Source organism: Pan paniscus, chromosome 4 (assembly GCF_029289425.2).
Source record: "Pan paniscus chromosome 4, NHGRI_mPanPan1-v2.0_pri, whole genome shotgun sequence".
In the NCBI taxonomy this organism is placed as follows: domain Eukaryota; kingdom Metazoa; phylum Chordata; class Mammalia; order Primates; family Hominidae; genus Pan; species Pan paniscus.
This window is the reverse complement of record NC_073253.2, coordinates 39,827,553-39,844,498: the sequence shown is the minus strand read 5'-3', so window position 1 is coordinate 39,844,498 and position 16,946 is coordinate 39,827,553. Positions and strand designations below refer to the sequence as shown.

Genomic DNA, 16,946 nt, shown 5'->3' with positions numbered 1-16,946 from the left:
GCCCTGTAACAAAAATCAACTGATTAAGCCCTTAAAGGTCATCTCCATTAAAAATATAGAAATTAATTCTACTTAATAACATCTTTAATCACTAGTGAGACGGCTGGCCCTGATTAAATAACATGAAACAGGCTGTTCTCCTTATATGCACATTTAGCTTCTCTCACCTAACGTAAAACTCTTCATCCAGAAACAAGATGGTATAATTTAGTGAATTTAGTTGAGACTCCAAGTCTCTTGCTTTTCCTATATGCCATAAATGGGGAAATACATCAGTCATTCTGGTAAGTAACTTTGCATATTATCTCATTTATGTCTTACTACTACTTTGAGCAGAAGTACCAACATGGCAGCTGAGAATAAACACTAAGAAGAGGTTAATTAACACAGCCAAGCTCACATATGTCATACATGGCAGAGGCTGCATGCATGGCCTGGCTCCAGAGCATTGAGATTTTTTGAATACTAGCTCATTTCTCTTTTAAATAATAGGAAAACAATAATTTTTTTCCATATTTAGACTTTTCTGAAGTAACATTACCAAGATAACTAAGACTTAGAAAATGTTTTAAAAACTTAACACTAAAGTTTAAATATATAGTCCTAAAGCTAAAACAAAGAAAAAAAGAAAGGTAACATAGTCAATTTTATTTAGGCTGGGAGAAATCTTAAATCAATAAACCAAGAAAGAAAAGCTAATACGATTGATAAAGAAGTATGCGATTGTGAAATCTCAGGTGAGACTGGTTTTTCTTGGGTGTGTGGGTGTAGGGGTGTGTGTGTGTGTGTGTGTTTTGTGCTTGTTAAAAATACCCAAAACAGTGCCTGAGATTTCACAATCGCATACTTCTTTATCAATCGTGTTAGCTTTTCTTTCTCAAGCCAGACTGGTTTTTCTTGGGTGTATGGGTATAGGCGCGCGCGCACGCGCGTGTGTGTTTTGTGCCTGTTAAAAATGTGTGTGTGTGTGTGTGGTATGTGTGTGTGTGTTTTGTGCCTGTTAGAAATAACCAAAATAGGTGTTTCAACTATAACTTTGTGAAACTCAAACGAACAAGTATAGGCAAGTACGTAAACAAGCAAAACTTCTCAAGTCATACTCAAGAATGACATGGTGGATTTAGAACGTTCTCTGTTTTATCATGGTATTACTGAATTAGCTAATAATACAGATTTATTAATGTATTTCTTTAGTCTACTTAATATTTATTAACAGAAGTCAAAGACTAGCTTTAAATTATATGAATGTACCTTATATATTTATATAAAAAAGACTTTCTATAGGTTTATCATTAGATAGCCTCACATTTACAAAGAATAACTGATTTACAAATGTTCGTACTAAGAATTTACCCAAAAAGTTATAACAAAAATCAACATTGAAACTTTTATAAGTAAGGGTTTTATAATCCAATGTTATTTCAAAAATCCTTTTATTTAGATCATTAAAAAGGTATTTATTATGAAGCAAAACCTAAATAAAAAATCGAAATGTGTTTTATGAAAAAGGGTATATTTTTGTTGTAGTTAACAATGAAAAATATTTATCTTTTTTTTTTTGAGATGGAGTCTTGCTCTGTTGCCCAGGCTGGAGTGCAGTAGCCCAATCTTGGCTTACCGCAACCTCTGCCTCCAGGATTCAAGCGGTTCTACTGCCTCAGCCTCCTGAGTAGGTGCGATTACAGGTGCTCACCACTAAGCACGGCTAATTTTTGTATTTTTAGTAGAAAAGGGGTTTCACCATACTGGCCAGGCTGGTATTGCTCCTGACCTCAGCTGATCCACCTGCCTCGGCCTCCCAAAGTGCTGGGAATACAGGCGTGAGCCACCATGCCCAGCCGAATAATATTTATCATAGCAAATACCCTTAGTACAACTAAAGTGTTAAAAATAAAAATTATTTCAAAAATTTACATATGAACTGCTTTAATCTTTATCATCCAAATAATGTTCAATGTTTCAGTAACTAACGTCACATGTCAACTTTTTTTTTAAGGTATTGTCAACAATCTCTTACCTAGTCCTCCATGGACAGGTAAACATTAGGGATCTTACCTTGTGCTGTTCAATGGCATCTATCCATTGCTGTCTATGATCTGGATCCTGAGCACGAAGATACCAAACACTATCATTTACACTAATATCAAATCGACATTCATCAAAATCGTGAGGCTGTGGAGAAAAAGTAGAAAATGAAAAGCAAAGCTAATTATATCCTTAGAAGTGTTACACCCCAAAGCCAAAACATGAACATACTCATTCTGTGCTGGTGGGAGACTTGTTACTTTTTATTTTTCTACTCAAATAACTTGTCTGAAGATAAGAATGTACAAAGGCACAGTTACCAAAAGCCAAATTTCACTCACTACTCTTACAAATGAGTTGTCACATATGCTACAAACATCTATTTCTAAAACAGAGCTGATATTTTTCATCAAATGCTTTGAGTTAACTAGTGAGAACACCACCAAAAGGATAACTTTTATTTTTATTTATTTTTGAGGTGAGGGTCTTGCTCTATTGCCCAGGTTGGAGTGCAATGGCATGAACATAGCCTCACTCCAGCCTTGAACTCCTGGGTTCAGGTGATCCTCATGCCTCCCAACTGGGACTACTGGCACATACCACCATGCCCTGCTAATTTTTAAAATTTTTAAAAAATGTAGCCTTGCTGGCTGGGCACGGTGGCTCTTGCATGTAATCCCAGCACTTTGGAAGGCCAAGGCGGGTGGATCACGAGGTCAGGAGTTCAAGACCAGCCTGGCCAAGATGGTGAAATCCTGTCTCTACTAAAAATACAAAAATCAGCTGGGCGTGGTGGTGGGCACCTGTAATCCCAGCTACTTGGGAGGCTGAGGCAGAGAATTGCTTAAACCCGGGAGGCCGAGGTTTCAGTGAGCTGAGATTGCGCCATTGCTCTCCAGCCTGGGTGACAGAGTGAGTCCTCCGTCTCAAGAAAAAAAAAAAAAAAAAAAAAAAGATGGAGCCTTGCTATGTTGCCCAGGCTGGTCTCGAACTCCTGGCCTTAAACAATCCTCCCACCTTGGCCTCTCATGTTGCTGGGGTTACAGGCACAAGCTATTGTGCCGAGCTAAAAGCATATATATTTTTTAAGGCCAAAATAAGTTTTAGAGTAGACATTTACTACTTTTTTCTTACTCCATTATTCAAAAGTAAATGCCCATTAATAATTTTATTTCATTAAATATTCTTGATATCTCATTTATCAAATCTTATGAAATTTAACAAAGCAAGATAAAAATGTTAACATTTCCCTTTAAGTATCTAAAATTAACTTCTAGGCTTTTACATGTCTTTGATAGTAACAACCAGGAGCACTTCCAGCTAAAGGAAAAAAATAAAATGAATATTACATAAGATCTACGTGAGCTATCTAGAGAAAACTCCGCATTAAGGTGTAAACATTTAGTGAAAATGTCAACTTTTTGATTCAGTGCTCTTGACTCAAGAATATAAAAAATGAATGTTTTACATCCTTGTTTTTAATCTCAATAAATGAATTAAAATATGACAGGAATACATCACATTTACCACCTCTTTTTCCACCAGATACAGTAGAGAGAGTCAATCAACATCCTCTCCTAAAAAGATTCTTAACCTTGGAGGGAAAAGAATCCGCTCTGGGCAACACGACAGTGAACTTATTTGCTTAACAGAATTTACATCCTGTACTCCTCCCTGGGTTTATTGTTTATTCTCTCCCTCCCTTAACAACATCCACCTTTTATCTCATCAGTTTATTTAGCAAACACAATATAAACTAACTCTACCATTTTCTTTAGGCTATGAAACAACTTAAGATAAGAAATCATGGTTCTGACTGATTAAAGGATTCAAGTTAAATTTCCTGAATCAGTATGTGCTGGACAATAATAAACCTACAAATCAGAAGTAGAGTGTGCTAGAAAGAAGCAAAAGGGAAAAACAATGCATATCCTGCTTCAGTAATTATAAATACAGAAAGACATAAGCGATAACGTCCAACATTCATAAATAATGATCATAAATTTAACTGAATTCTAAATATCCAGGCATGTTAAGAATCAAGTCTAATTACTGAGAATAGCTTCTTGGAGGAAATGAAACATATGCTATGTAAAGCAGGAGTCCCCAGACTCTAGGTCACAAACCCGTGCCAGTCCATGGGCTGTTAGTAACTGGGCCGCACAGCAGGCAGTAAGCAGCAGGCAAGCAAGCATTACCATCTGAGCTCTGCCTCCTGTCAGATCAGCAGCAGCATTAGATCCTCATAGGAGCACAAACCCTACAACGAACTGTGTATACAAAGGATCTAGGTTGTTCGCTCCTTATGAGAATCTAATGGTTGATGATCTGAGGTGGAAGACTTTCATCCCAAAGCCATCCCCCGTCACCCACTACATGGAAAAATTGTCTTTCATGAAACTGGTCCCTGGTGCCAAAAAGATTGGGAAATGCTGATCTAAAGAACCAAATAAAGTAAAGCAGATGATCAGTCTATTGCTGTAAGTAGCCCAGGAGTTTTAAACTTTTACTCCATGATAATTCCCATTATATTTCCAGCCAGTATTTCTTAAAATGTTTTACATTTTGTAATGTGTTAAATATACTTATTAAAGTTTTAGAAAAATAAAAGAACATATAGCTCATAATTCACCATTTTCTCTGTCAAACACCTTCCTATGCAGACAAGGGAGCCATTTCTACCATCTATGATCTGAAGCATAGGTGGCACAGAAGAGAAAAGCATGAATTGTAAGTGGTATAGAAAGTCTGTGAATAACACAAAAGTTTTACATCTCAACAAAGTGAAAAAAAAAAAAAAAAAACGAGAGAAGATGAGTCTACAGGGCAAAGGAAATGACAGATTTGGTTAAGAGGATGTATTATGCAATAAAGCTCACATCACTATATTACACACACATATGTGCCCCAAACTTCTAACAGATTGTTTCATTCAGTAACAATCAATCCTGTCTTTATTAAAAATTTTGATATTTTGCTCATTATACAGTAATTTAGTCCTTTTAAAAAATATTGCAATAAAATATTTATCTTGATTATTGAGTTTTTTCTTGCTTCCTTAAATTTTGTGATTGAGGTAAGTCCCTCACTGGTCTCATCTTCCTTGTTTTGGTGCTGAGAAGTAATTATTAGAAAGAAACAAATGTAGGATAGAGGCCAAAATTAGATGGAAAACATTGAGAGGTGATAAATATAAGATATGATCTAAGGCAGCAGTCCACAAACTTTTTGGCACCAGGGATCGGTTTCATGGAAGACAGTTTTTCCAAAGACAGGGTTGCGGGGAATGGTTCTGGGATGAAAGCGTTCCACCTTGATCATCAGGCATTAGATTCTCATAAGGAGCGTGCAACCTAGATCCCTCGCATAAATAGTTCACGATAGGGTTTGCACTCCTATGAGAATCTAATGCTGCTGCTGATCTGACAGGAGGCAGAGCTCAGGAGGTAATGTCGGCTTGCCTGACACTCACCTCCTGGTGTGCGGCCTGGTTCCTAACAGGCCATGGACTGGTACTGGTCTGTGGCCCAGGGTTTGAGGACCCCCGATCTAAAGGAAAAAAAGACTAAAAAGTTTAAAGAATTAAGGTGACAAGTGATGAAAAGAGGGCTGACAGAGTTAAAAAAACAAAAAACAGTTAAAAACGTGGGAAACAACAACAAAAAGCCAGGTTTAAAAAGTCTTGGATGGCCCACGCCTGTAATCCCAGCACTTTGGGAGGCGAGGTGGGTGGATCACAGGGTCAGGAGATCGAGACCATCTTGTCCAACATGGTGAAACCCCATCTCTACTAAAAATACAAAAATTAGCTGGGTGTGGTGGCGCACGCCTGTAGTCCCAGCTACTCAGGAGGCTGAGGCAGGAGAATCGCTTGAACCCGGGAGGTAGAAGTTGCAGTGAGCCAAGATGGCGCTACTGTACTCCAGCCCGGCGACAGAGCAAGACTCCGTCTCAAAAAAAAAAAAAAAAAAGTCATGGACATGTTAAACAGATTTGAGAAAAGCACAAAATGAAAGAAATATAATAATATAGAGTATCAAAGGAGATAAAGCAAATACTTTAGCTGGTCTTTTCAAACATGAAAATATAACATACATAACAGAAAGACACACTATGCCCAGGAAAAACAGACACAGAAAGATCAATACAAATATATATTCTGTAAAGTTAATTAATTTCAAGAATAAAGGAAATGCTATAGGACACTGTTTCTCAAGGTTTTTGCATTACCAAACCCTCTACCCCACAATTAAATATTAAGGATAAGATTTTTGTCCATTAGAATTTTTTGGGGCCATAAACCATTGTTTTATCTAAGATTTCAACCCTCCCGAAGAACCAAGTATCACCACCACTAAGAATGCATGCTACAGGAAAAAGACATCTATAAAAAGGTGGGTTCCATATTTTCTCAAGTCAACACTCACAGTTAAGGACAAAAAAATTTCAAAAGGTGAATAAATCCATGGCACTTATACCTACTCCCTACCAAAATAACCTTATAGGAACAAAAGAGACATAAATGTCCAAAAGAAAAAGAAAAAACTTATCACCAAAATTCACAGTTGGAATGTGGTAAATGACTTAACAGGTGTTACCAAAACACCAGGGGTTTGGTCTAGGTCCTGCTGCTCACAGCACAGCAAGCCAATCACTGAGACAATGATTATTGCCAGGGAAGAAGGCTTTATAGGGTGCTAAAGTTGAGACGGGAGGTCAGTCTCAAATCTATCTCCCCGATTAACTAAAATCAGGGGTCTATAGAGGAGGGAAGAAATATAACCATGTGTGGAAACATAAGACTTAGGGAGGGGTAAGGAAAAGGAGTTGCTCAACAGGAAGCAGGTGGTTGGTTAGGCACTTATGCCAGGTAAGAGTTCTGGCATCTCATTGTCCAGATGCAGTGATCTGGTAAGTTTTCAGTTCTTTGATACTACCTGGGAGGCCTGATGGTTGGCTTCCTGAGAAAGGAATTCAGATAAGACAAATGTAACTTTCTCAAGTTTCAAGACTGGGAGGGTCAAGTGCTAGCTTTATGCAAAAGAAACCATAAACATCAGTTCTATGGGAAAACTGGACCAGTTTCACGGGCTTGAGAAAACTGAAAATTAAAAATCTACCAGGGAAAAGAAGACAAAAGAATCAAGCCAATTTGCACACAACATTGGAGAAGTAAAGGAACTGGAGGCATCAGGTAGCACTAGAGGTTAAGGCATGGATGGAGCTGAGACTAGAATTGATTGAGTCATTAAAAGGTGCAACTAGACCCCTGAAACCCCACATGCCCATCCCAAGCATTGGTGACTACTCACCTACCGCCACATAGTAACATTAGAGGCCCCACTCTCCACCCTCTGGACAGACTAAATCAGACATTCTTACAGAGAATAGGGTACAGGGTGCTATGGGGGATGCGGGTGAAGGCAAGCAGATAAAGAAAAGTCTTCATATTTAAGGCCTCTTTCCCCTTCTTGGCACCCAGAAGGCTAGGGCCCAAACTTGCAATGTTGCCCAGGGTGGTCTGGTAAAGACTTGAGCAGTGTTTTTTGTTTGTTTGTTTTTTGGACACAGCGTCTCACTTTGTGACCTAGGCTGGAGTGGTGCAATCTTGGCTCACTGCAACCTCTGCCTCCTGGGCTCACATGATCCTCTCACCTCAGCCTCTGGAGTAGCTGAGACCACAGATGCATGCCACTACACCTGGATAATTTTTGTATTTTTTGTAGAAACAAGGTCTTGCCATGTTGCCCAGGCCCTGGTCTCGAGCTCCTGGACTCACACAACCCATCTGCCTTGATCTCCCAAAGTGCTGGGACTAGAGGCGTGAGCCACCGCAAGTGGCCCAGAGTTTTATACTCAGAATTTTAGGTTCTCTTTCTCTGGCGCTGTAATTTAGGATTATCTCCTTACTATCTAGGTTCTTTTGCCTGGTTCCTACAGCTAAAATGATGGCAGGTTTTCTTTAATGGAGTTTTAGCTCTCTCAAATCTCTGCCATGACAGACATGGTTCAGACTGCTCTCAGTCAGGTGCACACATGCATGGTTCAGGAGTCAACCAGAGACTTGAAGAGTTTATATATACAATTCTGAGATCCCTTCCTCTAGCTCTCTCCTTTTTCAAGTTTTCAACTTGCTTTCTAATAGCCCTGGTTAAAGCAAGTAACTTTCCCAGGTTCTACCAGTCAGAAAAATGGTTGGCTGATTTTTCTGTTAGAGTTACAGACACTTAGCACCACCATCACAATGGAGATTTGACCCTATTCTACCCTGACAGTAGGATATCTGATAATTTCCAAATATCCTGCCAAACACTTGTGAGGCTGAAGACTTAACATTGTCTAAGTCTAGCATCTCTTTTCTGTTTTTACAAATAAACACAAAATATTAGAATTTCTTTACTCAACAAGACAGTTAAATGAATCCTATTAGGTACAAACAAGATGAATCAATCAGTGCTCTAAATTGTAAGCCACAGAAATTGATTCTTGCTCACTTAAGAAGAAAAGGAATTCATTTAGAAGGTATTAGGCAGTTCATATTGCTAAGAAATACAAAGAACTGAGATCAGAAAATGGAAAGGAGCCAGGGTAGACTAGGCAACAAAAACCCCTGCTGGGATTGCACCACAGGTGCCATTTGTATGGACAGGACTGCTTCCACTTCTGGACCCTGTAAAGCCACTACTGGCACTGCTTCTACTGGAAACTGCATTCTCCTGCTGCCAGCACTATCAGAAGAAAAACTTCCTGTCTCTTGATTCTCTGTATTGGTCCTGTTATAGAATCAAAGTAAGGCTGGAGAGGAAAACAAGGAAAAGGGGGGGTAGAGAAGGACAGCGCAACATTCTGATAGTTTAGGCCTAATTCATATGCCTATATGCTAACTAAGGGGAGTTAACAAGATAGGAGATTGTAGGATAGAGGAAGCAATTAAGTATCTGGTCTTTACAGATCATTTGAAGGAGACCTTCCACTCACATAGTGGGGAATTCCTCAAAAGCAAAAAGGATTTTGATGATAAGAATGCCACTTAACAACCTATTATCTCTCTTAAATCCACCCTTCTATATACTGTTTTGTGCTACTGGAACTGGGATGCTGCAAACTATATTTCTCCTCTGCCAGCCCCCTTTTATTGGGTTCTATCAATGTGGGACATTAGATAAGGATTAGAAGCCAGGAACAAGATAGAAGGAACTTGCACCTTGCTGTCTGCACACTGTTTCCATCAGCATCTGCCCAGCAAAAGTCCTTAGCCCTGGCGGTGGCAGTCAGTTCCACTCAAAAGGTTCTTTTAAAACTCCCTGGACCAGCTTCATCTAGATACCTCAGAGATGCCAGTACCAGCTACGCATGCGCCACTTCTTAGTTGTATGAGGTGTCACTCCACAACATTTCCTTTACAGATTAGTGGGATATTAGAGTATAAGATACACGAGCTATAATCCCCCTTCTAGATGTCTGAGACCCAGCTGCACAAAGCACTTCCTTTAAGCTTCTGAGATAACAAGAGCAGATAAAGAGCAACCCTCTCCAGCTGAGCCTCAACTCTCCAGAGATCCTTTCTCTGAGTTCCGGAAGTACTCATTAGCTAGGTGGCCCTTTCAGCTCAGAGGTTTATTAAGCCTCATTCCAGGAGGGTCCTAAGGTAATGGTACAAACACCAGCAGGCAGCAACTTTTCTTCTGAGTCCCACCTCTGCAGGACTATCCCTCCATACTTACAGGTTCTGATAACCCAAACCACTTCTCTTTGTTGCTGTAGTCTAAGAATTAGAAGCTGGTCCTTGCAATTATCACTTCTGTATTACCTCAATGTTTTTCTTTTATTCTTTCACTTCTCCCACAACTGTTTGAACAATTTCCTATATTAAACACTTTCTGCTAAAATATCTAATGTGGTTTCTGGTTCCAGGTGATCCTCTTTATTGAATGCTGAACATAAAATTCAGAAAACTAATGTCCACACAAAAACATACAGAAAAATATTCATAAAAGCTTTATTTGTAACAGCCCCAAACTGGAAATAACCCAAATGTCCTTCAATTGGTGAATGCCTAAACTGTGGTACAGAGATGGAATACTACCCAGCAATAAAAAGGAACCAATTATTGATGCATTCAACAACTTAGTGGATTCTCAAGGAAATTATGCTGAGTGAAATAAGCCAATCTCAAAAAGCTATATACTGTATGATTCCACTTTTATAAAATCCTCAAGATAATAAAATTATGGGACTGCAGAACAGCTTAGTGGTTTCCAGCGGTTAGGGATTAGAGAGTAGAATGAAGGGAGAAAGTTGTAACTATGAAGAGGTAGCATACGAAGCTGGACGTGGTAGCTCACGCCTGTAATCCTAGCACTTTGGGAGGCTGAGGTGGGCAGATAGCTTGAGCTCAGGGTTCAAGACTAGCCTGGTCAACATGGCGAAACCCCATCTCTACCAAAAATACAAAAATTAGCTGGGCATGGTGGTGCATGCCTGTAGTCCCAGCTACTTGGGAGGCTGAGTCCAGAGGATCACTTGAACCAGAGAGGCAGAGGCTGCAGTGAGCCAAGATTGTGCCATAGCACTCCAGCCTGGGCAACAGAGTGAGACTCTGTCTCCAAAAAAAAAAAAAAAAAAAAAAGGTAGCATAAGAAATCTATGGGGCAATAAAACAGTTCTGTAATTTGACTGTGATGATTGTTACAAGAATCTAAGTGATAAATTTGCCTAGAACTACACAGATGCACAGATGAGTATATGTAAAACTGGTAAAATATAAATTAAGGTGAGTTGTACCAATGTTAATTTCCTGTTTTTGATATTTTACTATAGCTATGTAAAATCAGACCATAGATGGAAACTGGATGAATAAATGGAACCCATTTACTCTATTTTTACAAGATTTTAAGAATGTACAATTACTTCTAAATTTTACAAGTTTTTTAAAGTGAAAAACTTAAACATTCAACAAAATGCAAAAAGTGGTTGGCCCTTAGTGTTAGAATTACAAGTGGTTTTCTTCTTTAGAAATTTTTGTATTTGGTAAGAGTTTGATAATGGATAGACATTACTTTTGTAATGAAACAAATTAATGTTATAAGAAGGCAGAGCCAGATGGAGAAAGAGGACTCTCCAGTGATCATCCCCCTGTGGAAACATCATTTTGAATAACTATCCATGCATGAACACATCTTCAAAAGAGCTGAGAAAACCAAGTGAAAGTTCACAATACCTGTTTATGGCATACTAATAAGAAAATACCCATTGAAGAAGGTGGAAAGGATAATTTTACAGTATCTGTGTCAACCCTCCCACAATCCTACTCAGCAGAATGCAGAGATATCTCCTCTGCTTGAGGAAAAAAAGAGAAGTGTAGGACTTTCCCTTGGTTCCTAATACTGGGCCTGCCACAGTAAAAATCCAGTGCCAGGCAGACCCCTCATGGTAACTGAATCCAGGTTGGTATCTGTGAACTGAATCTCCTCACCTATCCCAGCGACAGGTGGTAAACTATAGCCCTCACAAAATGGACTCAATCTCTGGCTCCCATCACTGCTGGATGATGACAGCAGCCTTAGATTTCAGTCAAACCTCAGTAACAGGTAGGCCTCATGATTTTCAGATGCACCCCAGAGCTGTGCCAGCCGTGGTAACAACAGATTCTAGTCTATTGTTATACTGACCATGGTAATTCTGGGTACAGAAAGCCTAATGCTGTAACAGTTGCAACAGTCATGGGCTTAGAGATCACACCAGATGACCTGCCCAGGATCTAACAACACGCTTACTGATAAAGAGACAGATAAAGCCAGGCTGCAAACATTCCAATAAGTACCTATTTCTTCAACATGCAGATATAGATGCACAACAGGAAGGATCAAGAACAACCAGGGAAACATGACCTTATCAAACAGACAAAATAAACTTCCAATGACAAACCCAAAAGAGATGGAGATGTCTCAAAAGTCTGACAAAGAATTCAAACAGCTATTTTAAGGAAGCTCAATGAACTTCAAGAAAATACACAGAAACATTGAACAAAATGAGGAAAATAGCAAATGACAAGATGAGAAAATTAATGGATTGAAATAATAATTAAAAGAAAATCAAACAGAAATACTGGAGCTGAAAAATACAATGAATAAAATGAAAAATGCAATAAAGAACATCAATAGCAAAATCAAAGAAGCAAAAGATCTGTGAACTTGAAGGCAGGTTATTTGAAAATATATGGTCAGGAAAAAAAGAAGTAAGATTGAAAAGGAATAAAAGAAAGCTTACGGAATTTATGAGATAGCATTAAAAGCAAATTTTTGAGTCATTAGAGTTCAAGAGGGAGTAGAGAAAGGCAAACAGGTAGAAAGGTTATTCAAAGAATAAGAACAGAAAACTTTGAAAACCTGGATTCAAAATTTGGTAAAGAATATGCAATAATGACGTAAATTGTAACATCAAAAATTCAAAACACTGAGGGACAGTGTAGTAAAAAGAGTTTATTTTTAGGTTGTTATCAGTTTAAAATAACTATGTTTTTTTTGTAAACCTTATGGTAATCACAAAACAAAAACCTGCAATAAATACAAAAAATAAATATAAAGCAAGGAATCAAATGTACTATTAGAGATAATCACTTAGCCACAATGACAGTAAGAATAGAAAACAATTAGGAAACAAGTGGCAGCAGTTAAGCCCTTATCTATCAATACATAAATACCTTAAGTATAAATGGATTAAATTCTCCAATCAAAAGACACAGAGTGACTGGTTGGATTTTTAAAAAGACCCATCTATATATTGCCTATAAGGGACTCATTTCAACATATACATACTGAAAGTAAAGAGATTTAAAAAGATATTCTATGCAACTAGAAACCAAAGGACAGTAGGAATAGCTATACTTCTATCAGATGAAATAGACTTTAAGTCAAAAACTAAAAAAGAGACAAAGGTTATTATATATTGATAATTCAGCAAGAGGATATCACAATTATAAATATAATATGCATCCAACATTGGAACACCTAAATATATAAAGCATATATTAACAGATCTGGAGAGAAAGACTACATACAATAATAATAGGGAAATTCAACACCTCACTTTCAGCAATGGACAGATCATCTAGAGAGAAAATTAACAAGAAAACATCAGAATTAAACTATACTCTGGACCAAATGGGCCTAACACATATACACAGAACATTTCAGTTGCAGAATATATTATTCTTCTTAACTACACATGGGACGTTCCTCACAATAGATATGTTAGACCACAAAACAAATCTTAACAAATTTAAGAAAACTGAAATCATATAGAGTATCTTTTCTGACCACAATGGTATAAAACTAGAAGTCAATAAAAGGAGGAGCTTTGGAAAATTCACACATACATGGAAATTAAACATCATGATCAAGTGATGCAATGATCCAACAATGGTTCAACACAAATCAATAAATGTGGTACATCACATTAACAGAACTGATGGACAAAAACCCTATGATCAATAGATGCAGAAAAAGCACTGGACAAAATTCAACATCCTTTCATAAAAACACTCAACATATTATAGAAGAAATGTACCTCAACACACTAAAGGCCATATGCAACAACTCACAGCTAATACACTGAACAGGGAAAAGTTGAGCTTTTTCTCCAAGATCCTGAACAAGACAAGAATACCGACTCTTGCAACTTCTATTCAGCATAGTACTAGAAGTCCTAGCCAGAACAATTAGGCAAGACAAAAGAAATAAATTAAATTCTCCCTGTCTGCAGATTACATGACCCTTATATATAGAAAACCCTAAAGACTCCACCAAAATACTGTCAGAACTAATAAATGAATTCAGTAAACTTGCAGGGAACAAAATCAACATAAAAAAATCACTAGTGTTTTTATACACTAACAATGGACTATCTGGGGAAAAAAAATGAAGAAAATAATCCCATTTAGAATAGCTACAAAAAGAAAATAAAATACTTAGGAATAAATTCAACCAAGGAAGTGAAAGATCTCTACACTGAAAACTATAAAACATTCAAGAAAGAAATAGAAGACAAAAATAAATGGAATGAGATCCCATGTTCATGAATGAGAAGAATTTATACAGTCTTGTGTCACTTAGCAATGGGGATATGTTCTGAGAAATACGCTGTTTGGTGATTTCGTCAGCTATACATATCTGGATGGTATAGCCTACTACTCCTACTACTCACCTAAGCTATACAGTACAGTTTATTGCTTCCAAGCTACAAACCTGGACAGCATGTTACTCTACTGAATACTTTAGACAATTGTTATACAAGGGTAACTATTTGTGTATCTAAAAATAGAAATGGTTATGCATTAAGCTGTGGTCTTATGATGGCTACAACATCATTAGGTGACAGAAAATCTTCAGCCCCATTATGACCTTACGGGACTACTGGCTTAGAAGTGGTATGCTGGGCAGACGTGGTGGCTCATGCCTGTAATCCCAGCATTTTGGGAGGCTGAGGCAGGCAGATCATGAGGTCAAGAGATTGAGACCATCCTGGCCAACATGGTGAAACCCCATCTCTACTGAAAATAAAAATATTAGCTGGGCATGGTGGCGCACGCCTGTAGTCCCAGCTACTCGGGAGGCTGAGGTAGAATTGCTTGAACCTGGGAGGCAGAGGTTGCAGTGAGCCAAGATTGCGCCACTGCACTCCAGCCTTGTGACAGAGTGAGACTTCATCTCAAAAAAAAAAAAAAAAAAAAAAAAAAAAGAAGTGGTAGGCTGATGACTGAAACATCACTGTGTGACACATGACTGTATTGTTAAAACGTCTACACTACCCAAAGCAATCTACAGATTCAATGCAATTCTTCTTAAGATACCAATGACATTTTTCATAAAAACAGAAAAGGTAATCCTAAAACTCATGTGGAACCACAAAAGACCCCAAAGAGCCAAAGGAATCTTAAGCAAGAAGAACAATGCTGGAGAGGATCACACTACCTGACTTCAAAATATACTACACAAAACTATAGGAATCAAATCAACAGGTAACTAGCATAAAAATAGACACACAGACCATTGTAATAGAATAGAGCCCAGAAATAAATCCATGCATTTACAACCAACTAATTTTTGACAGAGGTGTGAAAAACACACAATGGGGAAAGGACAGTCTCTTTAACAAATAGTGTTAGGAAAACTGGATATCCACATGCAGAAGAATGAAATTAAATGCTTACTTCTCACTATATGCAAAATTCAACTGAAAGTGAATTAAAATCTGAAATATAAGACCTAAAACTATGAAACTAGTAGAAGAAAGCACAGGAGCAATGCTCCATGACATTGGTCTGGCAAGAATTTTTTGAATGAAACCTCAAAAGCATAGGCAACAAAATAAAAAATAGATGAGATTTCAACAAACTAAAAAGCTTCTGCACAGCAAAAGAAGCAATCAACAAAGTGAAGAGAAAACCCACAGAATGGTAGAAAATATCTGCAAACTATATATCTGATAAGGGATTAATATCCGAAAAATATCAGGAACTCAACTCAATAACAAGAAAATAACCCAATTAAAAAAATGCACAAACACCTGAACAAACATTTCTCAGAAGAAAACATATAAATTGTCAACAGGTATATGAAAAAATGCTCAATGTCATAAATCATCAGGCAAATACAAATGAAAACCATAATGAGATATTATCTCCTGTTGAAATGGCTATTAGCAAAAAGACAAAATAGAGTTAAGTATTGGCAAGAGTGTGGAGAAAAGGGAATCCTCCTACACTTGTTGGTAATGTGAATTAGTAGAGCCACTAAGGAAAACACCATGGAGGTTCCTCAAAAAATTAAAAAAAAACTACCATATAATTCAGTAATGCCACTCCTTGGTATATATCTAAAGTAAATAAAATCAGTATGTTGAAGAGACATCTGTACTTCCTACTTTTATTATAGCTATTCACAACAGCCAAGATATGGAATCAACCTCAGTGTCCATTAACAGATGAATGGATAAAGAAAATATAGTATATGAACACAATGGAATACTACGCAGCCATTTTTTTTGTTGTTTTTTTTAAGACACAGGGTCTTGCTCTGTTGCCCAGGCTGGAGAGCAGTGGTATGATCATAGCTCACTGCAACCTTGGACTCTTGGGGTGAAGTGATCCTCCTGCCCCACCCTCCTCAGTAGCTAGGACTGCAGGCACATTCTACCATGCCTAGCTCATTTTTTAAATTTTTTGTAGGGACAGGGTCTTGCTATGCTATGCTGCTCAAGCTGTCTTGAAGTCCTGGCTTCAAGTGATCCTCCTGTCTGGACCTCCCAAAGTGCTGGAATTATAGGCATGAGCCACCAAATCTGACTGATTCAGGAATTTAAAAGAAGAAAATACTGTCATTTTTGACAATATGAATGAATCTGGAGGGCATTAAATGAAATAAGCCTGGCACAGACAGACAAATAACGCATTATTTCCCTCATATGTAGAATCTTAAAAAAGTTGATCTCATGGAAATAGAGAGTAGAATGGTAGTTACCAGAGTCTGGAGTGTTTAGCAGGTGAGGAGGGTTAGGGAGATGTTGGTTAAAGGACACATACTTATGGTTAGATAGGACGATTAAGTTTAAGAGATAAATTGTACAACGTGGTGACTATAGTTAATGATTACATACTATGTTCTTGAAAAATGCTGAGAGTGGATGCTCAGTATTCTCACTGCAAAAATGATAACTATGTGAGGTAATATATTTGTTAGCTAGACTTAACCATTTCACAATGTATATATACTTCAAAAAAGCATGTTGTGTACAATAAATACATGTTACATGTCAACTTTTAAAATTAATTTTTTTTAAATGTAAAAAAAATGTTACTTTAAAATAAAAGGGCTGGCTGTCAATCTTAATCATTGTTATGAAGGAAGAGAAAGACCCTCTCA

The 16,946-nt window shown here is 37.7% G+C and overlaps 1 protein-coding gene across 3 annotated transcripts in view; it reads right to left on the bottom strand.

The window, feature by feature from the left end:
- The window catches only part of CERT1 (ceramide transporter 1), a 139,015-nt gene that overhangs the window by 84,328 nt on the left and 37,741 nt on the right, over positions 1 to 16,946 (bottom strand). For all 3 annotated transcript variants that reach the window (XM_008962816.5, XM_034959935.3, XM_034959934.3), the window contains one exon: positions 2,056 to 2,172. In XM_008962816.5, coding sequence (XP_008961064.1) covers positions 2,056 to 2,172 — 117 coding nt within the window. The remainder of the gene's footprint in view (positions 1 to 2,055; positions 2,173 to 16,946) is intronic.